The following is a 25,443-nucleotide window of genomic DNA, read 5'->3' on the forward strand; positions in this document are numbered from 1 at the left end:
GGCTGCCTGACCTTCCCGAATAACGATGATCTCCAAGAACTCCCCCATCAGGCCATCACATAACCGAGAATGGATTAGGTGAATTTGATAATTGTGTTACGGGCGGCCAAAATTCACATCTGTGCCCCACAATGTCTCACAGCACATCTCCTCTATATATTGGGAACATCTCTCGATGATGATCATCGATTCTGGTACTATCATTGGAAAATGTTCTCAATATATGGTGGGGATGTAGACATTGTGAGGCACAGATCTGAACTCAGGCCGCGGTGGGATCAATCATTTTGTTGCACATCAATATATACATCGCCTAAAGCTGCATTTGGCATTCGGATTTATTAAAAACTCAGCATTCATAACCATAAAAAAGGAGATAATTCTTTAGTATAAGAAATGGAAAATACGGCCTAAGAAGGATATCAACGACTACTACTAAACATGAGCTTTCCTCCTAATTTTTAATTGGTTATATCATACGATATTCTTTTTTAATTCTTCACGGATACAATATGCCGTGTATCAGACTTGTCAAGTTGATATTTTGAACCATGATTGATCTGCGCCGAGAGACCCAATAAGCATGGCAAAGAAGCGGGGGAGAGATAATACTAATAGAGCCGGTGATTCTACTCTATGCACCATGGGGGAGTATGCATGTGAAGAAATGGAGGACGGTTGATCATCAGCATCCAATGCATACCTCATTTGAGCATGTCTCTATGGAACGCTCTATCATTTGGGTTAGTCTGCCTCGAGAACAAAATGCAACAAAGACTTGGAAAGGGAATTTCCAGAGTATCATCTTATATAAATCAAGTTTTTTTGTGCAATGTAAAATCTTTAAGTAAAATATGTGCTTCGGTGGATAAAAAAAAAAAACTGTGGAAAGAAAACTCTAATAAGATTAAAAATACGCCACTAAAACTTCAATGAATGGAGAATGAGCTACCAAAGATGGGACTGGATCTAACATTAATCCTCTTCTAATGAGGAATGACGAAACCCCAAGTTAAATTAATCCTCGCGGACGCCTAGAAAATTGATTTAGGATCTTTGTATTAATTATTAAAGAGGGACTTCACAACCTTAGAAGCATGCCATACTGTATTAAGAACCAAACAAGGGCAACCAAGTTAAACAAAAAACTACCACCATATGTTACATTTATCGAGTCATCCATTGCCACAGGTTAACAACAGGGATCAATCTTTTTTTTCTTTTTTGGTTTTACACATTTCTAGAAAGTATATACAGATATATTTACGTAATATATTATATCACATTATAGTATTTACATAGATTTTCAGGTCTCATATCTACAGAAAGAGGGATGGAAGAATATATAATGGTCTTGTGATCTTTCAGATCGTGCTTGATCTTGGGTGATCATCCGTTCTCAGGAAACGGACGTATTCCTGCTGCTCCATCTCCCCTCCATTTAAAAGATCAAAACTGCACCTGTAGAAACTGGAGAAAAGAAACTCAAATTAATTTATTTTGTTTTTCTTCCCTCTTTTTCATTTTTTTATGATATGTAAATAGAGATGGTTCATTATATGATCTAGACCACCAAACCTCACCGAACCAAACCAAACCAAACCAAAATTAGTAGTTTAGTCTGGTTTTCTAAATTTTAGTAACCAGACCAAACCGTAAATCAAATTATCAATAATATATTTATTAATGTATATAATATATAATACATATGTTTGTATATATTTATTTGACATTTCATATATTTAATACATGTTTAACATTATTGTTGTTTGTTTCAATTTTTAACTTGTAATTTGATTCCCAAGGAGCTGTTTATGCTTGAAAAGGTATGAATATAATTTATATAATAGTAATAGGTGGCACTTGTTAACAATTCGATTTAGTATTTGAATTATATTTGTTTATGTAGGTATGCATGTTATTTGGGCTTTCTAATTGGGTTAAGCCCAATAGAATGGCCCAAACCATATTAGAAATCTGCTTTGGTTTCTATACTAAAATGGTTCGATTTGGTTTGAGAAATTCTCAAACCATAATTAGCTGGTTTGGTCTGAGATCTTGTCCAAACCGAACCAAACTGGACCATGAAATGAGTTGTTTTTCCCCTGCCCCTTTGGAAACGAGTTGCAACAGGACCTACCTTTTAGTCTTTTTGTGGACCAGAACTTCAGAGTTTCTCTTATATCAAACATAAGATGCAGAGAAATAATTCTTTCTTTATGTTGCTAAAAGGGGGGGTTGGCAGATTTCTCATTCTATTTTTTTTATAAATAATTTCTCACTCTATTTTCTTTGAGTGTGAATCTTGTAATTACCATTTTACAAAAAATGAAGTTAAAAAATCAATATAATTTAAAGTGAGGATTCCACATATAACTCCTAAGATTCTGACTGACAAGTGTTCAAGGGAAAGTTAACTTGTATAAATACAGTGTTTTAAAAGGTGTGGGAGGCGTACGCCTGGACGCCTGGAGGCCTCCAGGCGAGGCGCTCCCAAAACGCCCTGAGGCGTATGTTAGAGGCGCTGACACCTCTGAGACGGCAAGCTCGCTTCGCTCGCTCGACAAGACCCCCCCCTTTCAACTAATGTTATACATCTTTGCTCTTCTTGACATAAAAGATTTTTATTAAAAATAAAGAAAAAGTGAGATCCCCCCTTCCTCTTCATCCTCCTCCTAACCCCCCTCCTCTTAAGGAGGCTTACACCTCCTTGTGTTCGGGAGGCTTACGCCTCACGCCTCTAGGTAGTGGAACGCCTCGTGTCACACCTCCACGTTTTAAAACATTGGTATAATATGGTTCAGCACAATATCATTATCTTCTACTCATTAACATGTTATGACTACGGTTTAAGCCAACTAGGATATCCTGCAAAAATAACCCAATTAAACTACAACCCTAATCTAAATTCTTTAAGTTGAGGCAAATAATATAAGTAAAGCATTTCTGCACAACTAAAATAGAGCTTAAACAGAAAGATGGAATCTACCCAAAAAAAAACAATAAAAAAAGATGGGAAATAATCTTTAAAAAAAGGTAAAACAAGAAGCAAAAAGAACAACAAAAACAGCCTCGTACCTCCCATCCATGCCAATAATCATGACTGTGTTCTGGGATCCAAATGCAACAAGGAAACGAGTGTCTTCTGGCAAATGGAACTGAGCAAAGGACCATTCCGAGCTAAAATACTTTGGTAACATCCCTGGCCATTTAGAGAGGACGCATTAAGCATAAAGAAGGAAGAAAAAATGATCAGTTCTTCCAACCCATGTTTCATGGGCACTTAACAATGGGTGATATCTCTGTCAGACACTTCAACTTTTAGTGTAAATTCCATGTTACACACCTGTCCAAGCCATGTCCATGTAAAAGCTTCCAAATGATACAACATCAATGAAACAAATAATGTGGTGGAAACATTTCTTAATTTGGTCACATCTAGAGGCCTCAACTACCAAGTTCCAGTAAAGGTCAACAATTTGGTGGTGTCCTTTAAAGAAGGCATCGCCTCTTTAAATAAAAAAATAATAATACACCTTGTGAGGTTAGTACTTGGCTGTTTTTTTGTGTAATTTCTTATGCTGTTTAGTTTTACAAATTATTTTTGCATTAGTCTTTTCACTTTTATTTTTTAAAAGTTTGAACTCCTAAAAGTTTTTAAAAGTACGTCTGTTTGAGTTTGCATGGATTATTACAGGAAATTAGTATGCAGACTCTAAGCCAACCCTGTATGGCTGCAATAACTGGACATAACTATAATGCAAAAGTGCAAACTAATCCAAGCATAATAATTTTTCTCCAACTTTTCAGGAGGTTTGAACAGTGATAAGCCTCTCCTACCTTTCATAAAAGACAATGATGAGCCAGGATTGGCACCGGTGTTTGGACATATGAAGGCATCAAGAGAAGTTGAAGAATTCTGGTAAACCAGTGCTGGCCCTTGAGTAGTAATGGAATGATTTGATGAGTCCTCACCCACCACTCTAACCCTAAGACTGAATATATGGACTGTACCCTTGTCACTAGACACTGCCAACCACTGAACATTGGGAGAGAGAGCAATACTATAAATTTCAGCTTTATCCACCCCCCTGCGGACCTGCACAAAGTAGCATTAAACAGAGTACTTAGAGATTTTTTCAGGGTTGGTTCAAATTGTTGAGCAGTTTCTTTTATCAGCTTCAAGTTGTTGAACAACGACTAGATTTGAAATATACTAAAGTAAAGCATAATTTGTAGTAAAAATACATACAAAAAAATAGATACAGCATGCATGTTAGATATCTTTATCAGCAAAGTTTGAGATACCAGTATCTGAATACTACAAACATGCAAAACATATACTCAGTAATACACAGCTATAGACGAAGAGTGAGAGAGAGAGAGAGAGTTGTATCTCTTGTTCTCATAGTGGATATTTTTCCTCTCCTCCAGTAGATGTAGGCTACCAAGCTGAACCATGTTAAACCTTGGTGTTTTTCTATTTCTTTTTCTGTGAAGGTGTTCCATTGCTGCTATTTCATGTTCAGTAGTAGTTGACTACTACGAAATCTCTTCGTGTAGCAGTAGACTACTAAGAACATGGTACTGATAGTGTTTCAGAAATAAGGAAACAAGCTCTTAAAAATGGAGTTCGCGCAGGCAGGTCAGTGGAGGAGATCCTTGAAGATAGAAGCAAAAAATTTCCTGTTCGAAGAGATGAGAATCAAAGGGAAGGTAAGCCTGAAGGTAACGGAAGCGAAAAAGGGTACAATATTGCTGGAAGGAATAGAAGTGATCGAGTGGCTAAGAGAGTTCATAGCTGGAGCCTGTTCAAAAGGTAAGCAGATAAACTAGCAGGATTTTAGTACATTAGAAGGGAGAAGATATGTTGTTGAATGTAAGAGGAATAGAAAAGGCTTCTTCATAGCTTTGGCTGAATTTTTTGGCAAGGGACGAAGGCAACTGGTGTGTCTACCAGCAGGAAAACAGAACCAAGGATGGGGGGAAGTTGACTGGTTGTTCAAAGAGTTTTTAGCTCAAAGAGTAGCAAATGATAAAAAAGCCTCCATAAGGGAGGAGAAGGCATATCTCAGCAACAGCAGGGTAGAACAAGGGCCAGTGGTCATGGCAAAAACAAAAGGCCAGTGCAGAATGGTGAGAGGTCTAGAGAGAGAAGAGTGGGATAGTAAGTTTGTGATACAAGCCAAGGAAAAGGTTAACAATTGGAGGAGGATAGCTGACTTACTGGCAACCAGGTTGAAGCTGAAGAGTGTCTTCATAATAACCCCCTTCGATTACTGTAAAGCCCTCCTAGATTCAAAAGAGAATGAATTGGAAATATCAGCTATCAATGTTCAGGCTGATTTCGGATCATTCACAGTCTTTAAATGGAATCCAACATCCAACTCCAAGGATTTATTTGTCAAAGATGGTGTGGTGGTGCATGTAATAGGCTTGCCATTTCATCTTTGGAAACAAGAAGTAGCAGAGTCTATAGCAGTATTGTGTGGAGGAATCTTGAAAGGAGCTTTCTGGGGCGATCTTTATTCAGTAGCAATCCTGCTAAGTGGTGTGAAGCCAGAAGAAATTCCACGAAAGGTAGAGGTACGAACAGAGGGGAGTTTTGTCTCTGTGTGGCTAGCATCCTCCATTGAAGCAAGGCTGTGGAAGGAGGCTCGTATGGTAGGAGGGGAGAAGGAGGAAGAAAAATGGTGATTAGTTGAACCCCCTATTTGGTGAAGATGGGAGAATTTGTGGAGGTAGCCCGTTGGAAAAAAGCTTTGAAGATTGAATCTAAGGAGCTCCTATTTGAGGAACTGAGATTAAATGGTCAGCTGAGCTTGAAAATCAGGGAAGCAAAGAGAGGGATGGTGCTGTTAGAAGGTTTGAGGGGTAATTGAAGGGTTCAAGGAGTTTGTGTGCAAGTAACAAAGCCAAACAAAATAGTTGGAAAGAGCTTCTCTCAGAAACTGGAAGAAGGTTTGTTGTAGAGTGTAAGAGAAACCTTAAAGGTTATTTTATTTCTTTGACAGAATTTTTTGGCAAGGGTAGAAAGCAGATGGTCTGCTTCCCAGAAGGAAGGAAGAGTCGGGGGCGCCTTATGTGAACTGCTGCAACGCTTGGGTGCTAAAAGAGAAGTAATAGTAAAAAGGAAGATAAGCAGTTCTAATAGTATGGTGAGCAATAATAAGCAAGAGACTCTTTTAGTGATAGCTGGGGCAGGTAAATACAGAATGGGAGTAAACATACAGAGAGGTGATTGGGAAAGTAAACTGATAGTTAAAGCTTCAGCTCACATTCTAGACTGGAGGAAAGTTGCAGATCTGTTAGCAGCAAGTTTAAAGTTGAAGAGCACATTTATTTTAACACCTTTTGAGAAGGACAAGGCTTTGCTGGATCTGCTTGAGAATAGAGTAGAAGTTGAGGCTTTAAATATCCAAGATAAACTTGGAAACTTCACAGTATCAAGATGGTGTCCGGGATCAAACTCCAAAATATTTCTTTGTTGAAGATGGAGTGCTGGTGCGTCTCTTAGGTCTTCCCTTTCACTTGTGGAAGCAAGAAACTGCTGAAGCCATTGCTTTGATGTGTGGAGGATCACTAGGAGGTGCCTTTTGGGGAGACCTTTGTTCAGCTTCCATTTTATTGAATGGAGTAAAACCTGAGGAGATTCCTCGGAAGATAGAGGTGCTAGTTGAAGGTCAATGCTACTCAGTGTGGCTGGCTTCATCCATTGAATCGGTGCTCTGGAAAGAGGCTCGTAGGGAGGGAGATGAGAAGGTTGAAGAAGAAGAACTGCGTGGCAAGAAAGGGTTGGAAGATTCAAACAAGAAAAGCTCTTTCACTAAAATGGAAAAACAAATGCTGGAGAAACAAAAGGGTAGCATTCAGGGGGTGGGATTTTCGTGTGTGGAAGCAGTGAACAGTCTGGAGGGTGGCAGGTCCTTTGCACAGGTTGTAACTGGCACCAATCTGACTTTTTTGAACAAGGAAAAGGGGTTGGTTCAAGGAAGAACCGAACCTAGACCTGATACAACCAAACTGAGCCCGGGGTTGGACATGCGTGACCTTCTTAAAAGTTACGTGAGCTTGCGGGTGTTTAAGAATGGACCAAAGCAAAAGCCCATGCGGACTGTTAGTGGTCTTATTAAAGGCCCAAACAGGTCAGCGGGCCCAACCCAGTTTGTTAAAAAGGTGTGTGAGCCTTTAATGAACCACGTGACAGGGGTTTCGACTAAGATAGACAACGTTAACGGTCTATCATCGTCCCCAGTTGCGAGACAGGGGGGAATGTGCGCAGCACCGGAAACCAGAGAAGAAGCGGGCTTTACAGTGGGTTTCCTGACAAAGTCTGAAGGAGCTTAGCCCCTTGCGACACTCCTCAGAGAGGCTGAACCCAAGTCTCTAGGAGAAGAACTGAAGAGAAAAAAGAGAAGATTGAAGGCTGGGTGCAGGGCAGTGAAGGCAATGATGAATCGGAGGACCTTTCTGTTGATGGCACTAGCGTGGGCAGTGTAAACGACGAAGGTAGTTGTGCTGAAGGTGACATGGATGGGTGGAATATTGCAAGCTTATTTCAGGGTGAAGATTGCAATCGGCTTATCTCATTCCCAAGACTACAGAGTGTGCAAGGATTATCAAAAGGGGCAAACCGGGAGAACCGGAAGCAGAGCAAGAACACGCCATCTAGGGGTGAACCAGGGGTAGAGTGGAAAGATCACCAGGTTGACCAAAGGACTTCCCAACCAACTCAGGGAGATAAATGTTTACCAACCTCTGGAACAAGAGAGGGAGGCCGGGAGCAGTCCTTTTCTAGCTTGTCCATCAGTCCCAGGTAACCATGTGATTTCGGTTTGTGCTACTAATGTGTCTCCTGTGCCTTTGGTTTCAGATTCCGTTTCTGTTCCATGTCCTGTAGCCCATGAATATGCAGCCGAGCAAGCAGGCGGGCTCTCCGAGGAGGGGGAGAGGGGAAGGAAGGAATGTGGGAAGGTGCAGGAAGAAAGGTATAGGAGTGGAAAAGTGTGGGAAATCATTGAAAGAGTGTTTAAGGAAGTGGAAGGGAAGCTGATCTGGAGGAGGGAAGGGGAGGAAGGAAGAGAGGAGGGGTTAGTGGAGAGGAGGGAAAGGAATGAGGGTAGAGATGGAGAGGATTACGGGGAGAGAGCAGAGAAGGAGGGAGGTAACATGAAAGGGAGGAAGGATGGAGAGGAAAGAACAGAGGTGGGACCAGAGGAGAGGAAGGAAGGGCAGGTGGACAAAGATGGAGGGGATTCTGTAGGAAGGGTAGGGGTGGAAGACTCGGTGAGAGAAGACACGATAGCAGAATTTGTAGGGAAGTTGGGTTGTAGGCTGGAAGATTTGAATGAGTTGAAAGAAAGTTTACAGAAGAGGAAGAAGCAGATCATAACAAAGAAGATGAGATTGAGTGAAGTAGAGAGATTGAAGAGAGATGTAGAAGGAGACAAGAAGCTCGAGGTAAAAGGAGATAGAAAGAAAGGGGGAAAGTAGTGGGTAGGTGGCAAGGGGTTTTAAAAAAGAAGCGGAATGAAGATTCTTAGTTGGAATGTGAGGGGAATTGGGAGTGCAAAGAAGAGAGCAACAATAAAAGAGGTAATAAGATGGTATGACCCAGACATTGTGTTGTTGCAAGAGTCTAAGAGAATGGAGTTTAATGACAAGTGGGCAAGGAGTGTATGGAAAGCCAGGGGGATTAGCTGGGTGGCGGCTCCATCGTGGGGTGCTTCCGGGGGGATTGTAACAATGTTGAAGAGGGATGTGGTTGAAGGTCTGGAGGAGTTGATCGGAAAGTACACGGTTTCCATGAATTTTAAGCAACAAGAGGATGATTATATGTGGGTGCTCACAAATTTTACGGACCGAATGACTACAGAGAGAGAAAGAAGCTATGGGAGGAACTGGCTGATGTTAGAGGGTTGTGGGATGGGCCTTGGTGCATGGGTGGGGATTTCAATGTGATTAGATTCTCGGAGGAGTCCAATAAGATTACTAGAGGGTGACAAAAAGCATGAGGAAGTTAAACAGTTTTATGGATGCCTTTGAGCTTAAAGAGATTCCCCTAGCACATAAGGCATTTACATGGTCAAATCTCCAATCTAGACCCATTTGCTCTAAGCTTGATAGATTCCTGTTCTCTTTGGATTGGGAAGAACATTGGGGAACCTTGGCTTCTAGAGCTCTCCCAAGGGTGACCTCGGATCACTGGCCCATAGTGTTATGTAAGGAGGAAAGAAGGTGTGGAGGTCCTACCCCCTTTAGATTTGAAAATATGTGATTACTTCATCTAGGGTTTCCTAACAAAGTGAGGGAGTGGTGGCATGAGTGTAACCCACTGGTGGAGTGGGAGGGGATGAGATTCCATAAGAAACTACAATTCTTGAAAGCAAGAATCAAGGAGTGGAATTTGATCGAGTTTGGGAGGAAAGAAGAAAGAAAGGGAGACCTGATGGATAAGATTGAAAGCGTTGACTCTAAAGAGGAAATGGGAGAATTTGGAGAGGAAGACAATGACCTCAAGAGAGACTTGAGAAGACAGTTAGAGGACTACCTACACGAGGAAATTAGCTGGAGGCAAAAATCTCGGTGTAAATGGTTGCAAGAGGGAGACAGAAACACTAGGTATTTCCACTCTCTAGCAAATGGCAGGAGAAGGAAGAACTTTATTTCTAAATTGGTAGTAGATGGAGTTGAGTTAGTACAACAAGAGGAGATTGCCAGGGCCTGTGAGTAGAAGGGTGTGGATAGAAGGTTTGGATTGGCCAGATGTAGGGGTGGAGAACAGGAGAAGGTTGGAAAGAAGCTTTAATCTAGAAGAGATCAAGGAGGTTGTGTTTTCTATGGATAGAACAAAAGCTCCAGGGCCGGATGGGTTCACAATGGCTTTTTATCAGGATTGTTGGGATATCTTGAAAGATGATCTCTTGCGGATGTTTAAGGAGTTTTTCAGGAGAGGAATTGCCAATCCGGGTGTGAACTCTACATTTATAGCCTTAATTCCAAAAAAGAAAAATACATCCCACCCGAAGGATTTTAGGCCAATTAGCTTGGTTAATAGCTTGTATAAGATCATTGCAAAAGTGTTGTCTTTGAGGCTGAAGAAGGTACTGCCAATTGTGAAGGTTTTGGGGAAACTGATTCACAGAGCAGATTCTAGGGGGCTCATTAGAGGCTGGAGAGTTGGGAGGATGGAAACCCCCCTCACTCACTTACAGTTTGATGATGACACGATTCTGTTTTGTGAAGGCGGTAATGTGAGGTTTATCAGGAACTTAAAGTCGGTGATACAACTGTTTGAGCAAATGTCCAATTTGAAGGTTAACCTTGGGAAAAGTTGTGCAGTGGGGGTGAATTTGGAGGGAGAGATCAGGGAAAGTGCTGAAGTGCTGGGGTGTGAAGTTTCGGGGTGGCCTTTGAACTACTTAGGGTTGCCATTAGGTGATAATCCCAAGAGAGAGTTTTTGGAACCTGGTGATGGAAAGTTTTAAAAAAGACTGGTATCCTGGAAAAAGAATTACCTCTCTCTTGGTGGGAGAATTACACTAATTAAGGCCATGCGTGCTAACTTACCCATCTTTGTCATGTTGGTGTTTAAAATCCCAGTGAAGATCGCTAACAGTTAAAGAGAAGCTAATGAGAGATTTCCTGTGGGAGCCGGGAGAAGAGAAGAGGGATCATAGAGTTAGCTGGGAGATAGTGTGTAGGAGTAAGTCGTGTGGTGGTTTGGGGCTTGGGAGTATTAGGAGAAGGAATATGACTCTGTTGGGGAAGTGGTTGTGGAGGTTTCCTATGGAGAAGGAAAAGCTATGGGCTAGAATAGTGGCAAGTATACATGGGCTGGAGCACAATGGATGAGACGTTGGAATCAGAGCTAGGACCACAAGCAATTCTCCTTGGAAAGCCATTCATGACCTGCTACCAGTTTTCTTCCCTAATATCAAGTATGACTTGAATTCCGGTAACTCCATAAAATTTTGGGAACAAACCTGGGTGGGGAGCGCCCCTCTAAAGGATCAGTTTTCATCTTTGTATGCTCTTTCTGATTTGAAAAATGAGCCGATCTCGTCTTTCACCACCCCGTCCTCTTCCACTTCTAGGATTGGGTGGAACTTGGGTCTTAGAAGGGATTTGAGGGACTCAGACTTCGACAGTATTTCGAACCTTATTGCATTTCTTGATAACATTGTCTTAGACCCCACTAGGGCGAATTCTAGAATTTGGACACCTAACCTCAATGGCATTTTCTCTTGTGCTTCATTCTTCAAAGTCTTAAGTCAGTCCACCAATCCTACCCTTCCCCCTTTCCCTGTTGGTGAGGTTTGGTGCAGAGCTATACCCCCTAGGGTTGGTAGTTTTTGTTGGGAAGCCTATCTGGAAAGAATCAACACTGGTGATCTACTCCAAAAGAAGAGACCCAATACTTGCTTGTCACCTCAGTGGTGTGTTCTATGTAAAGCAGATGGGGAGACTGGTTTTCACCTACTGGGTCTTGCCACTTCACGAGGTCAATTTGGGATTGGGCTTTCTCCTTATTTGGATGCAGCTGGAATCCCCTATCAGACTTGCAGGGCCTTTTCTCCCCTTCCTTTTTCAGGTGGCGGATGAAAAGGGGAAGGACAATGTGGAGAAGACTAAGGGCTGCAGTATGTTGGACACTATGGGAAGAAAGAAACTCCAGGATATTCTCAGAAACTCAGAAAGGAGCAGCAGATCTGAGGGCTATCATACATATTAGGGCGGTACAGTGGCTGAAATCTTTGGAACTATTCACAGATTACACTGCGGATGACATGTTGAGGAAGTGGGGTGAAATTGCAAATTGCACATAGACCAAGTCAGTAATGAGTGTGGCTTGGACCCCCCCCCCCCACCTAGTAGATTCTTGAAATTAAACTTTGATGGGTGTAGTAGGGGAAACCCAGGACAATCGGGGATCAGGGGTGTTTTTAGGGATGAAAATGGGGTCATCTCTGCTATGTTCTCAGGCCCAATTGGAGTGGGTGACTCCCTTAGAGCTGAGATCTTTGCAGTTATGGAAGGAGTCCGGAAAGCTAAGGAATTGAACATCAAGAAACTCATAATTGAAGGGGATTCAGAGGTGGTGATAGGGTGGCCCACTAAAGATCAAAATGATTTATGGAAGTACAATAATGAGAGGAGGAAATTCAAGTGGCTGGTGCGGGAGATGGAAGTTAAGACATGTTGGATTAAAAGATCGGCTAATTCCCTAGCTGACGGTTTAGCTAAACAAAGGGCAGAAAGGGATTCATTGTTTTGGGCTAAGCTGTAACGTTAGTGTCTTTTTCTTCTTTCCTTTCTTGAAGCTCTTTGTGACTCTTGGAAGATAAGTGTGTTTGTCTTCCACTTGTAAATTTTCTACTGATGAATTAATGAAAGTGTTATTGATCAAAAAAAAGGAGGAAGAAAAAGCATTACGTGGACTTGTGAGATTGGTTAATTCAAATGGGAAGGAATGTTTCACTAAAAAGGGCCAACAAATTTTGGGAAGCCAAAAAGCTGTAGGGCAGATGGAAGGTCAAAACTGTAGAAAGCAAGAAAAGGCTATGACAAATGGCAGATCTTTTGCGTAGGTGGTGTCAGGGGAAATAGACAAAAATTTACCAGTGTCTAAAGGGAGAGGGTTGAACCAGCAACCTCAGACAGGGAGGGTTGCTGGTTCGACCATTAAAACAAGGGGGCGTGATTTGTTAAGAGGTCACATGGGAGGAAAAGACTTAGAAAATGGGCCCAGTCGAGTGGATCCCTTTTCTGGTGGGCTGGAGAAGGCAACTCAAGTAAAGGCTTTAAAGTTGGGTTCTTATATTACAAGTTTTGAGCCCAAGGCCCATTACAAGACAGATGGGCCAAGGGACCCTTTAAGTAAGCATGTGACTGGGAGGAGGGATGAGCTAATAGACGAGATTAAGCCTCTATCTTCTTCTACCCCGAATCCCTCATTTCGATCGAACAGTTCAGGCACAAAATCTCAAGACTCTCAGTCTCGAGGCTCTCTACAGTGGGTCCCATCCAACCTGGCGAACCGTCTCTCACCAGATAGGCGCAACCCGAGATACCTGAAGCCTAGTGATTTGAACAGAACAGGGTTTGAAGATTGGTTGAGTGAACAAAACAGCAGTGACGATTCTGATAGAGACGAAACTTTAAGTTTGGGAAGTTTGTCTCCGAAAAGCAACAATGATTTACTTGAAATAGAAAGTTTGCATACAGAGTTGTTGTTTTTAGAGGAAGAGATTGAAGAGGCAGGTGGCGGGAAGACTAGAAATGGCGAAGAAAATGGTCCCAAAGCTATGAAAACTCCTCTTCCCTTCGTCGAGGGAGCTGACCCTGAGTCTAATGAATTACAGGATGTTGGTGGAGAGGGACAAGAATCGGCCGGGAGGATGGATGTGGGTATTCCAGTATCAGAAACACAGAGAAAGGTTTTCCAAGTGGGTAGGTCGTCAGGAAGTGATTCTTTCACTATGTCTACTTCACAACTTTGTCCAAAAAGGGGAAAGGCCTTAAAACCATTTGTCGCCTGTCAGCAACTCAATTCCAGTGATTCTAGTCCTACGCCCGTCCTACTAGGTATGGGTGTCAATTCTTTTTTAGGTACTGACTTGTCTGCTATGCCTGTAACAGATATTCCAGCGTCCCATCCAAGAGATTCTTATGCAAAAGAGAGGGTGATAGTGGAAGGAGGAGAGAGGGTGATGGAAGGAAGTAGTAAGGGGGAGGCGGACAGAATTTGGGAGTTGATCTGTACAATGATGGAGGAACTAAAAAAAAAGGAAGGATTCTTAGAGAGATGTTGTAGCCAAAATAAGTGTGAGCAGGGTAAAATTCTTCCTCAGACATTGGCTGGAAAGGATGGAGAAAAGAAAAAGGATGTTTGTTGTATTAGGAAGGGGGGGGGGGGGGGGAAGGAACAAAGAAGAAAAAAAGATCTGAAGTGGAAAGGCTAATCCCAGACATTGAGGGGGATTTAGAATTTAGTGGTAGAGGGGATAGGAGGAAGGGCCTAAAATGAGGAGATTATGGCCTTTTCATGGGTTTTTTTTTGCTATTTTGTCTCGATGAAAATTATTAGCTGGAATGTAAGAGGGTTAGGGAGTGCAAGAAAGAGAAGGGTGATCAAAGACCTACTCCGAAGGGAAAAACCCGATATTGTGTTGTTACAAGAATCCAAAATGATGGAATTAGATGGGAGATGGGTGAGGAGTTTTTGGAGGTCTAGAGGTTTAGGTTGGAGCTCGTCTCCTTCTTGGGGAGCCTCGGGGGGGATCATAACACTGTGGAGGGAGGATGTGGTGGAAGTAGTGGAAGAACTGATAGGCAGATTCTCAGTTTCCATTAAGTGTAAGAATGTAGAGAATGGGTGTGTATGGGTCTTAACCAATGTTTATGGCCCTAATTCCTATAGAGAGAGGAATGAGATGTGGGAGGAACTTTATGCAATCAAGGGGCTATGGGATGGCCCTTGGTGCCTGGGCGGGGATTTTAATGTCATTAGATTCTCTGATGAAACCAGTAATCCCCAACAGGTAATTACAACAAGCATGAGGAAATTTAATGGTTTTATTGAAGAATGTGAACTGAAGAAAATACCTCTGCTGCAAGCTAGTTACACTTGGTCCAACCTTCAGGAAACCCCTTTGTGTTCGAAGTTGGACAAGTTCTTATTTAACCTTGCCTGAGAGAATAGTTTGGAAAACTTGGTTGCTAGAGCATTACCCAGGGTCACCTCCGATCACTGTCCTATCCAGATAGGTACTGAGTTTTTTCCTATAGGACCCAAACCTTTTAGATTCGGAAATATGTGGCTTACCCATCCAGATTTTGTGAGAAAAGTGAAGGAATGGTGGGGTGAGGAGGAGAGGGGGGTAAGATGGAAGGGGATCAAGTTTCATAAGAAATTAAAAAGGTTGAGAGACAAAATAAAAGAGTGGAATAGAGATCATTTTGGTAGAATTGAGGAGCAAAAATAGTGCCTAATCTCTCGAATAGAAAACTTGGATGTAAAGGAATCTCAAAATGGGTTGACCAAGGAGGACAGAGTGTTAAGGAGACAATTGAAAAAGGATTTGGAAGAGGTGTTACTAAGGGAATAAATCAGTTGGAGACAAAAAGCTAGACACAAGTGGATTAAGGAAGGCGATGGGAACACTAGATTTTTCCATGATTTGGCAAATGGGAGACGAAGAAAGAATCTTGTGACCAAGCTAGAGATAGGAGAGGAGGTGATTACCAACCAGGATGACATAGCCAGAAAATTTGTGGACCACTTCAAATCGATTTATAGAAGACCTTTGGGTGAGAGAGCAGTCGTGGAAGGGGTGGAATGGCCAAGAATTGATGACAGAGTGGCAAGGTGGCTAGAAAGGGATTTCGAGGAAAAAGAGATTAAGAAAGTTGTCTTTCTAATGGATAGATCCAAGGCTCCAGATCCAGATGGCTTTACATTGGGTTTTTATCAAGACTGTTGGGAGGTGTTGAAAGAGGATTTAGTTGATGTCTTTAAGGAATTTGCAGACAATCACATTATAAGCCCTGGAATTAATGCCACCTTTTTGGCCTTGATACCTAAGAAGAATGATGCCAACCACCCAAAAGATTATAGGCCTATTAGTCTGGTGACAAGCATCTATAAAATTCTAGCTAAAGTGCTCTCGTTGAGGATCAAAACAGTCCTCCCTTCTATCATTAGTGAAACCCAGGGGGCTTTCATTCAAGGGCGACAAATAACATATCAGATCTTAATTGCGAATGAGTGTGTGGAGGAAATGAAAAGGTCTAGCAAGAGAGGTTTCATTTGTAAATTGGATCTTGAAAAGGCCTATGATTTGGTGGACTGGAAGTTTCTATTAGAGGTTATGCGAAACTGTGGATTTGGGGACAAGTGGTGTAGTTGGATTTTTGGGTGTATCAGTACTTGTCACTACTCTATTCTGGTAAATGGTATGGTGAGGGACTTTTTTCCAGCTTATAGGGGTGTCAGGCAAGGGGATCCACTCTCACCCTTCCTTTTTACCTTAGTAGCTGATGTGATTAGTAGGATCATTACTAAGGCTGACAGTGAAGATGCCATTAGGGGTTGGAGAATAGGGAGACACCAAGTCCCTGTCACCCACCTTCAGTTTGCAGATGACCTAATGATCTTTTGTGAAGGAGGTTTTAGCGAAAAGGTAGCAAACCTAAAAGAGCTAATAAAAGGTTTTGAAAGTATTTCTAATTTGAGAATAAATTTGGAAAAGAGCTGCATAGCGGGTATAAATTTGGAGGTAGGGGAGGTCGAGGCTATTGCGGAGTGTCTTGAGTGTTCCACCTCTGCTTGGCCTATGTCATATTTAGGGCTTCCTTTAGGGGCAAATCCTAGGGAGAGTAGATTTTGGACCCCGGTGATAGAAAAGTTTGAGAAGAGATTAGCCTCATGGAAGAGGAATTATGTCTCTTTAGGAGGGAGAATTACCCTAATAAGAGCTACCTTGGCTAACTTACCTACCTATTTTTTGTCTGTTTTTAGGATACCAGTTAGGGAAACTAGGAAACTAGAAAAGTTGATGAGAGATTTCTTATTGGAGCCGAGACAAGAAAAAAATGATCACTTGGTTAATTGGGAAATTGTGTGCAGAAGTAAAGAAGAGGGGGGTTTGGGACTTCGGAGGGTAACTAGAAAAAATCAGGCTCTGTTAGGGAAATGGTTGTGGTGATGGCCATTGGAAAGAGAGAGATTGTGGCATGAGATGGTGGGAAGCATTCATGGGAGGTCAGAGAATGGATGGGATGCTGGTGTATCAAGGCAAGCTAACCTAGCAGCACCTTGAAAGGCCATTCACAACACCCTTCCTCAATTCCTCAATTTTATCAGGTATGAAGTTTGTTCTGGCAACAATGTTCATTTTTTGGAGGATATTTGGGTAGGAGATACACCTTTAAAGGATTTGTTCCCTTCGCTATTTTCTGTTTCTTTGTACAAAAAAGAGGTGGTGTCAAAATTTGTCTCACCTTTGGGAACACCCTTAGATCCTACTTGGGATTTTGGGTTTCGTAGAGGACTTAGGGATGATGAAATTGAATCTCTTTCTGTTTTGCATGGTTGTCTTAATCAGGTTTGTTTGGATCCCTCCAAGCCAGATAAGAGGGTATGGACTCCTAGACCCAATGGAACCTTCACTTGTGCTTCTTTCTTCAAGTCCATCTCTCAACTTTCTACTCACCAACCCTTTCCGTCAAAAGAAATTTGGTGCAAGCCAGTTCCCCAAAAAATTATGGCGTTTTGTTGGGAAGTGTTCCATGGGAAAGTAAACACTCTAGATAACCTACAAAAGAGAAGACCTTTCATCTGTATCTCTCTTAATTGGTGTATCCTCTGTAGAGCTCACGGTGAGGATTGTTACCACCTATTAATATCTTGTCCCTTTTCTGCAAACCTTTGGGCTTCGCCACTTTCGTTGTTTGGGAGTAGTTGGAGTCTACCAGCAGAAGTTCACATGCTCTTCAACCATTCTACCTTTTATTGGCCTATAACAATAGGGAGAATTATGTGGAGATGTGCTCGTGCTGCCTTGATTTGGACTCTTTGGGAAGAAAGGAATATTAGAATTTTTCAAGAGAAGGAAAGGAGCAGTCAGGAATTGAAAGACTGTGTGTTAAATAGGGCAATGACTTGGATGAAGACTTTGGAAATCTTTCATCAATTCTCCTTTAATGACCTTTGGAGAAATTGGTTAGCAGTAGCGAGGTGTTCATCTCTAAAGGACAAATCAATTGCAAGCTGGTCTCCTCCATCCGAAGGCTCATTGAAGTTGAACTTTGATGGAAGTAGCATGGGTAATCTAGGATTATCCGGAATGGGGGGTGCTTTGAGAAACGAGAAGGGAGAGATTTTGTTGCCCTACTCGGGTCCCTTGGGAATTGGGGACTCCATCAGGGCAGAACTTTCAGCTGTTGTACAAGGGGTGCAATTTGCAAACCAGCTGAGGGTACAACACCTAACAATCGAGGGGGATTCCAAAGTGGTGGTGGGTTGGTTGAAAAATCCTGAAGAGGCCATGTGGCGTTACAAGAATGAAATGAAGAAATTTAGTTGGTTGACAAAGAATATGTTGGTCATTGTACAGTGGGTGAGGAGATCAGCAAATACTTTGTCATATGTGTTAAGCTAAGCAAGGGGTAAATAGAGAAGAATTGTTTTGGGCTCAGTTGTGATTCTTACTTTTCTTTTCCAGTTTACTTGTAAGATTCAAGGAGGGGCTGCAGCTCGCACCTCTCCCTGGGATGTTGTATGAACTCACTCTAAATCTGCTTCTGAATTAATAAATTTATTATCATTCATCAAAAAATACACAGCTATAGCACTTTACAATAGGTGTCTTCTTACTTCTTTGGCCCAGTGGGGAAATTTGGTAATTGTACATACAAAACTTATCTTTAATAAATATAAGGCACTTAAGTGTGGGGGTTGATGGTTCTACACACCCCTATAATTGTCTCAATAGTCACTATTGGAGTCTATCTTGCAGTTCATCAGATATGACCCAATTCATGGGGATTGTGTTAAATTTTGGACGGACCTTTGGCAGGGAGCCACTCCCTTTTGGCAATTATTTCCTAGACTGCCTGCTATATCTAATTTCAAACACCCATCCATTGAGTTGTTTGTTTCCATTTCTATAGCTAATTTTCCTAGGAATCCCGGTTCTAGGAGAGGCTAAGATATTGGATTTTGAGAGAGAAGAGAATAGGGCAGGCAACAGGCAGCTTCCAGTTTGGTGAGTTCTCATAAGCGTCTGGTAAGTGTGAGCTCCAATTTGCTGGAGGTTACTGCTACTGGAGATTCTGCAGGTGGTAATGGCTCAGTGAATCATGAAGACTCATCGAGGTCCGAGGACATTCCCTTTGGTGAGCTGATTCAGGTCTTTTGACTCTGTCAATGGTGAGTGAGGTACGAGTACTTTTGTTCCTCCAGTGTTATGCCAGGAGAATAGGGTTGCAATTGCAGTTTTGAATGGGGGAGTTTCAGCAGATTAATATTTGGGAGATGGGGAGGAGTGTGGAACTGGGGTGGAGGCAGTGGAAGCGGTGAAAGAGGTGGTGAACAGGGAGGAGGGAGGTGGCATAGAAGGAGGAAAGGATAAGAAAGTGAGCTCTGTTGAAAATTTGTTTCATGCTGTTAAATTAGGGAAAGTGATTCTTCAGTTTCTGAAGTGGCTGGGAGTTGACTTGGGTCGCAAAGGGAAGAAGAATGTTTTGGTCAATATGAGTGATGCTTTGGAGATTCTAAAAAAACCCAGAGCTTCAAGTAAGACCAACGCTGTTCATGTTACAAAGGTTTTTTCGAGATTGAAAGATGGCCTGGTAGGGACAGGGCTGACCAACAAATACAAAAGAATTTACAAAAGATGAGCTAAATAAAGAAAAGAGGGAAGATCATGTGGAGAAGCATTAGAGCAGCTGTGTGCTGGTTCGTATGGGAAGAGAGGAACTCTAGACTTTTTTCAGACAAGGAAAGATCTATGGAGAATTTAACTGAATTGATACACTTAAGGGTCAGTCATTGGCTGAAATCTTTGGAGCTTTTTTCAGAGTTCTCCATGGCTGATCTTTTGAGAAAGTGGAAAGAAGTTGCTACCTCGGCTCAGTGCAAAAGGACCTCTAGACCTTCTTGGTCCCCCCTCCTTCAGGATTCATGAAACTGAATTTTGATGGTTGTAGTTTAAGGAATCCTAGACCTTCTGGGATTGGGGGAGTTTTCAGAAATGAGGCTGGGATTATTTTTGCTATGTTCTCTGGCCCTATTGGTGAGGGTGACTCTCTTAGGGCAGAGATTTTAGCAGCTTTGGAAGGAATCAAAAGAGCAAGAGAATTAAACATTCGATGCTTGATCATTGAAGGGGACTCAGAGATGGTAATTAGGTGGTTGAAGGAAGACAGCAATGGTTTGTGGAGCTACAGAAATGAAAAGAAAAAATTTAAATGGCTGAGTAGGGAAATTGAGGTGAAGTACAGTTAGGTGAAGAGAAGTGCTAATTCCATGGCTGATGGGTTAGCCAAGCAAGGGGTGCTTAAGGATTCTTTGTTTTGGGCCACTTTTTAGCTTTCCTTCTTGTTCTCTGTTGTGGGGGAGTTAAGATATTTTACCTCCCCTCTCTTGTACTCAAAGTTTCACAATTTTTATAATCTAATAAAACATTCTGTTATTGATCAAAAAAAAAAAAGATGAGCTAAGTCTAGAACTACTAGTATTGAGAATCCCCATGTGGTGGGCGTTCTCTGCAGGATGGAGGCGGAAGGGAGACTCATCCAACAAATTCTCATGGTAAAGAGTTGAAGAAAGTTGACATGTTAGAGATAATGGCTTGTAGGGATGAAAATGAAAGCTTTGAGGTTTCTTCTGTTGTGATGCCAGAGGAGATAAAGAAAGGAAGCTTGGGTTTCAAGAGATTAGTTGATAGAGAGGTAGAAGTTGGTAAGTCATTGAGATTACTCTTTTAGGGGAGAGTTTTTCTAGGAAAGCTTTTGAAGCCTTTGAAAGGAAGAGGAAGGAAGAAAATATGAGGAAAGTTTCTGAAGCACTAGGAGGAGAAATATGGGATGAGGAAGGAGATTGGAAAGAGTTTGGAGAGATTGAAGATTTGTTTGAGCTTTGTTGGAGCCTATTTGCTTCTGATGTCTTAGTGCGAGTTTGGTTTCATTCAAATGAATAATTTGGCAACTCGCGCTCATAGACAGGGGTTATGAGGGAGATCTCATGTTTAGCAAGGGAGATTGGTGTTGTCTATACAAGGGTTAGGAGATCGCAAATGGCATGGCAGATACCTTAACTAAACAAGGGAGGGGGAGGGGGGACTTTTTTGGGCGGCTTTGTAAGGGTTTGTTTGAGATTGTTGGGAAAAACCTGTTGAGTGTTAGCCTTTGTAATTCTTCCTTTATTAATTAATGAAAGTTATTGTTTCCTGTCAAAAAAAAACAAAATTGTGGGATATGTTTTATATAAATAATATAGTATATATGCATATGTAAAGTAGTATATTAATATAAGCATAATAAAATTTTATTTATTTTCTGTAATTTTAAATATAACCTTAGATTAAAATTTTATTTTGCCAAAAATGTAATTTTATTAATTTATAAAGGCAAGTCCAGATGCCCGACCAGGGGCCGGGCCCGGGCCCAGGCCCAGACATATATTATCAGGCCAGAGGTATAGGACAGACCCAAGCAGCTCAATATACTGTTTGTTAATACCAAGGTTCAAAATATCGATACAGCCCGATAAGCCAGTAGGGGCGTATCGGACTGTATCGGGGCTTGCTCTCCTATTTTTTTTAGTTTTTTTTTTAAAAACCTGGTTCAGAGGGGTCAGTAGGTTTAAGGCCTGTCTACCCCCTGAACCGGGTTAAACCCCAAAACACCCCCTATAGGGGCGTATTGGGAAGCTCCCTGATACGATACATATTGGCCGATACCACCCAATACGTATCAAAATTATGAACCTTGGTTAATACCCTGTAAAAAATCCAGTATGGCCCAGCCCATGATCATCCCTATCCTAATTTGAACTTTTCATACCAAAATAGATTTTATCATAAATTGTGCAGAAAAGTATCATCACGAATATTCTCATAAAAGTTACCAAATGCCAAATGGCTCTTTGGGTTGCGTGTTCATAATTTCCTATATAAATAAATTATTGTTCTACTTCATCAATGAATAGTTTGGTAAGTAAAAGTTCACTTTGTGTTGAAAACCATAGTGGTGAGAACCAAAATACCTCTTGTAAGCGGGTCCCATCCATTGTGTTGAAAATCCTAATCAAAGTTCCTTTTGTACTAGCAGTTGCAAGAAGAAGCCCATCCATTGTTAATGTGAGGCACGCAATGTGATTATCATGAGCATTAATGAGCTTTGTCACCTTCAAGCCAAAATGTTCAATACGAACCTGTCCCCGGTGAAGACCCGGGCAAGCCAATACAGAGGTATTTGAATGATGAGAAAGGCAACAAAGTCCTCTTGGATTTGCCAAAGTTTCTATCTGATGAAGAAGTTTCAGATCCATGAAGCTGTAGACATATATCTTGTGTTCAAGTACCACAACTATGCAGTCCCGTCTTAATCGCACTGCACGAACTTCAGATCTAAATGAAAATTCACCAATACACCGACTCTGGTGATCATCCCAAATCATCACTTTGTTAGGGGGATACTGGGGATTAGCCCCACCACCAACAAGTGCAAGAATGTTGCATCGGAAAAGCATCTCAACAATTCCAAAACCCCCACTCTTCAAATCCCGTCTAAAAGTTTCCTTAAAAGGATCACAATTATAAATTCGAAAACCATGGCTTGTTCCAGCAGCAAAGCATCCATAGTCCTGATTCCATGACACAGACAGTAACTCTGCTTCATCACTGTCGTTGAACTCTGGTTCAGAATGATCCAAAGGGCCTGAAGGCCGCATATGTGGGGATTCACATGAGACAAGTCTTGCAGGAGGATGTATTCCTCGAGATGATGAAATCATTGAACTCATGGAGGTTGAGCAAGAAGTCAGCAGAACTGGAAGCAATCAAAAGCTATAGAACACCAAGAAATCCAAATTTTTAACATAACATCAGCTCTACAAAGTCCTATATGAATTTTTTTTATTAGTAAATTATATTTGAAATTTAACTAGCTCAAGAAAAACAACCGAAACTGATAAATAACCCAATTATTTCAGGAGTTTTTCTTTGCAAAACAAAGTTAAAAAAGATGACAAATGAACGAAAGGTTTCAGAGATCCCTTTCCCCCAGCAGTGTTGTTCCCTCACATCACTGGTAAAAAGAAACCTCCAGTTTGTCAGGAGGTTCTTTTAGTGAGATTGAACTAGTAATGACAACATTGCACATGAAAGATCATTCATAGATACAGAAACAGGTAAAAGAATGAAGTACTAAATAGACCCTTCAGTGCTATAAGAATGCAGCAGGTCTATACACAAACACATATACACACACAGCTATAATACATGAAAAGATCACAAAATGCAAGCATTATTAAAAGCTAATCACCCTCCTTTTCCTCTTGAATTTTTATTGAATTTACTCTTCTTCTATTATTTGTACACTAAAAATAAATCATGTACTATTGATAACCCAACCTTTATTTGGTAGGAAGTTCCAAGGATGTTCAAAGAAAAAGGAAATAATAGCATCAGTATGGCCAAAAATTTTCTAACAAAAAAAAGTATGGCCTAGAACTAAGAATAAGGGATAAGAATCTAACAAAGTCAATATCTGGCCAACTTTGGATCACAATATATCATATAAACATCAAAAGGCTCTCTTATATTTGATAAAAAAATATGACAGAATAAAAAAAGAAAATCTCTAATGAAACCATAAAACCAAAGTTAAAGGAGGAAACTGAATATTATTTAGAAATATCAAGGAAAATCTATATCTATTCCCAAGAAATACTGCAAGAATTTACATTACTAAGATTGAAAACATTCTTCAAATCATTTAGACACAATAATCATGTCATTGTGCCCAATATGCAATGTGTTTGAGACTGATAAAATATGCAATATGTTTAGGCTGCTGGAATTAAATATATGTACTATCTTCTCTCACATGCTCAAAAACATGAAATAACAAAGCTGCAGAGTATTAAATAAAAGAAAAAGTTTAATATAAGTTCTGTATAATGTATCCATGGTTCCAATAAATCTATCATTATGGTAGAAGATAATCAAGATATCTTTCTTTCCAAAGCCACCTTGTTAACAAAGAGACAGCATTTTCTCCCCAAGGGATGGTATCTTTTTATTATGCATAGAGTTTCACGTTCCTAGCTGATGTCAGTTGAAGCAAGATATTCTTTGACCCGCTCGCTAGGGTTGCTTGTGCTTTCCCATCATTCTCTTTCTTTTTCTAAGGCCATTATTGTTTTGTTGTAAAAAGGGCAGAACAAATTATTTTGTTGCAAAAGGACCAAAGGAAACAGCTGAAATATTTCAGATTGGAAAATTGTCCGCCCCTTCTACATTTAGACGAACCGAGCTAAAGAAGAAAGAGAAACTTGCATTTTATCTTAAAAGAATGAAACAAAAAGATAGGTGGCCAACAAAAGCCATGACCAAAAGAAGCTCAACAGGGGCTGACAGCAAGCAAATGATTCCATCTATGATGTGCTGAAATTTTCAGCAGAACAACAATTATTCTACCGGTATTAACATCATCCCGGGACATACGGAGCCATTTCGCCGAGAAGTTACATCAAATGGGACCAAAGTACCAGAACTTACGAAGGTAAATAAAATTAATGTGCATATTTCTTCAGTGCATTGGAATGAAAACATTGATCTCATAAACTGAACAGAGATTTTGTGCTAAAACTGTAGAAATTTCCACGAAGACAACCAAAGTATTAAAGCAAACATGCGCGAACTATAACAATAATGGAGCAGAAAACAAGCAAACAATTCACCAACTGTTTTTCGTCAAACTAGTCCAGAATAAAACAGATCAACTGAAGATAAAAACAAGAAAATTAGCAGTAAATGAGATTTTCGTAGACACCATGATCAGAAGAAACAGAAGATCAGAACACAGCAAAGAATCTACAGAGAATTACAGACTTTCAAGGATATGTATGAAGTTGAACCGCAATTGCATCGAAATAATTGACGAATTTGAGCGGAAAATGAAATTCCAAAAAAAGAGGTAAACAATAGAGAGAAGATATCCATGAAAAACGCACCTTAGACTTTCTAGGGTTTTCAAAGCACGATTTGTTTTGGAGGAGGTAGAAATGTGCTTGTTAATACCCCACTCTGAAACTCCTGCTTTTTGGCGTTTAGGGAGGGAAAGATGACGGAAATAATTTTGCTTCCGACTTCCGAGACGTTGAAAATCTCTCTCTCTCTCTCTCTTAAAGGAAAAAGGGTAAATTGTTAAAACCTCCCTTGAAATTTTGGACTTTTGCTTAAACTTCTCCTAAATTTTGATAATTGCATTTATCTCCTTTGAACTTTCTGATACAATTACAGAGACTCCTCTGGTACAATCATGTAAAAAAGGCATAAAAGTATTCAAAATGCCCATACAATTACTAGTGAGGCTGGTTTTCTAGGAAAAATACAATGTAAATTTTATGAAAATTAAAAAAAAAAAGAGAGAATCAAAAGTTGCATTTTTACCTATGATTGATTCATATGAAGGCAAATTTGAAAAATAAATCAATTTCAGAGAAGAGGTCGAACGGGTTTGGAGTAACGAGTCATATGTAAAGAAAACTTGTAAAATAAACATTTTGATTAAAATAACTATATGGATGAATTGTCCCAATTGGTGGTGCCGTTTCCAATTCCACTATTATCATCTCTGTGAGAAAAAAGAGTTGTTAATGTGATGTAGCAACCATGTACTGTTGTTGTCAGATGGTGATTAATACCAAAT

The 25,443-nt window shown here is 40.7% G+C and overlaps 1 protein-coding gene across 4 annotated transcripts; it reads right to left on the reverse strand.

Moving 5' to 3' along the window:
- Window positions 1–1,089: 1,089 nt before the first annotated feature.
- Window positions 1,090–25,213, reverse strand: LOC104612963 (autophagy-related protein 18c-like). 4 transcript variants are annotated; one of them, XM_010280635.3, is made up of 5 exons: window positions 24,746–25,213; window positions 21,773–22,557; window positions 3,841–4,099; window positions 3,079–3,202; window positions 1,090–1,470 (listed from the first exon to the last, which is right to left on the reverse strand). In XM_010280635.3, the coding sequence occupies exons 2-5, from the start codon at window positions 22,529–22,531 to the stop codon at window positions 1,365–1,367; spliced, it is 1,248 nt and encodes a 415-aa protein (XP_010278937.1). In that variant the 5' UTR covers window positions 22,532–22,557; window positions 24,746–25,213; the 3' UTR covers window positions 1,090–1,364. The 4 variants fall into 4 exon arrangements, with proteins under 4 accessions (XP_010278937.1, XP_010278936.1, XP_010278938.1 ...); XM_010280634.3 differs by having other exon boundaries at window positions 21,773–22,574; XM_010280636.3 differs by lacking the exon at window positions 3,079–3,202 and having other exon boundaries at window positions 21,773–22,574.
- Window positions 25,214–25,443: the final 230 nt, after the last annotated feature.

This window comes from Nelumbo nucifera, chromosome 5, assembly GCF_055504915.1.
Source record: "Nelumbo nucifera cultivar China Antique chromosome 5, China Antique-T2T, whole genome shotgun sequence".
NCBI lineage: Eukaryota > Viridiplantae > Streptophyta > Magnoliopsida > Proteales > Nelumbonaceae > Nelumbo > Nelumbo nucifera.

Bases quoted from the DNA above. Each gene is read 5' to 3' on its own strand.
- LOC104612963 (XM_010280635.3), bottom strand. From the start codon at position 22,531: ATGAGTTCAATGATTTCATCATCTCGAGGAATACATCCTCCTGCAAGA. The intron at 4,100-21,772 runs GTATTTTGGTTC...TACTTTGTGCAG, and splicing joins ATGGGACCCGCTTACAAGAG to GTCCGCAGGGGGGTGGATAA. The intron at 1,471-3,078 runs GTACGAGGCTGT...TCTTTTCTCCAG, and splicing joins ATTATTGGCATGGATGGGAG to TTTCTACAGGTGCAGTTTTG.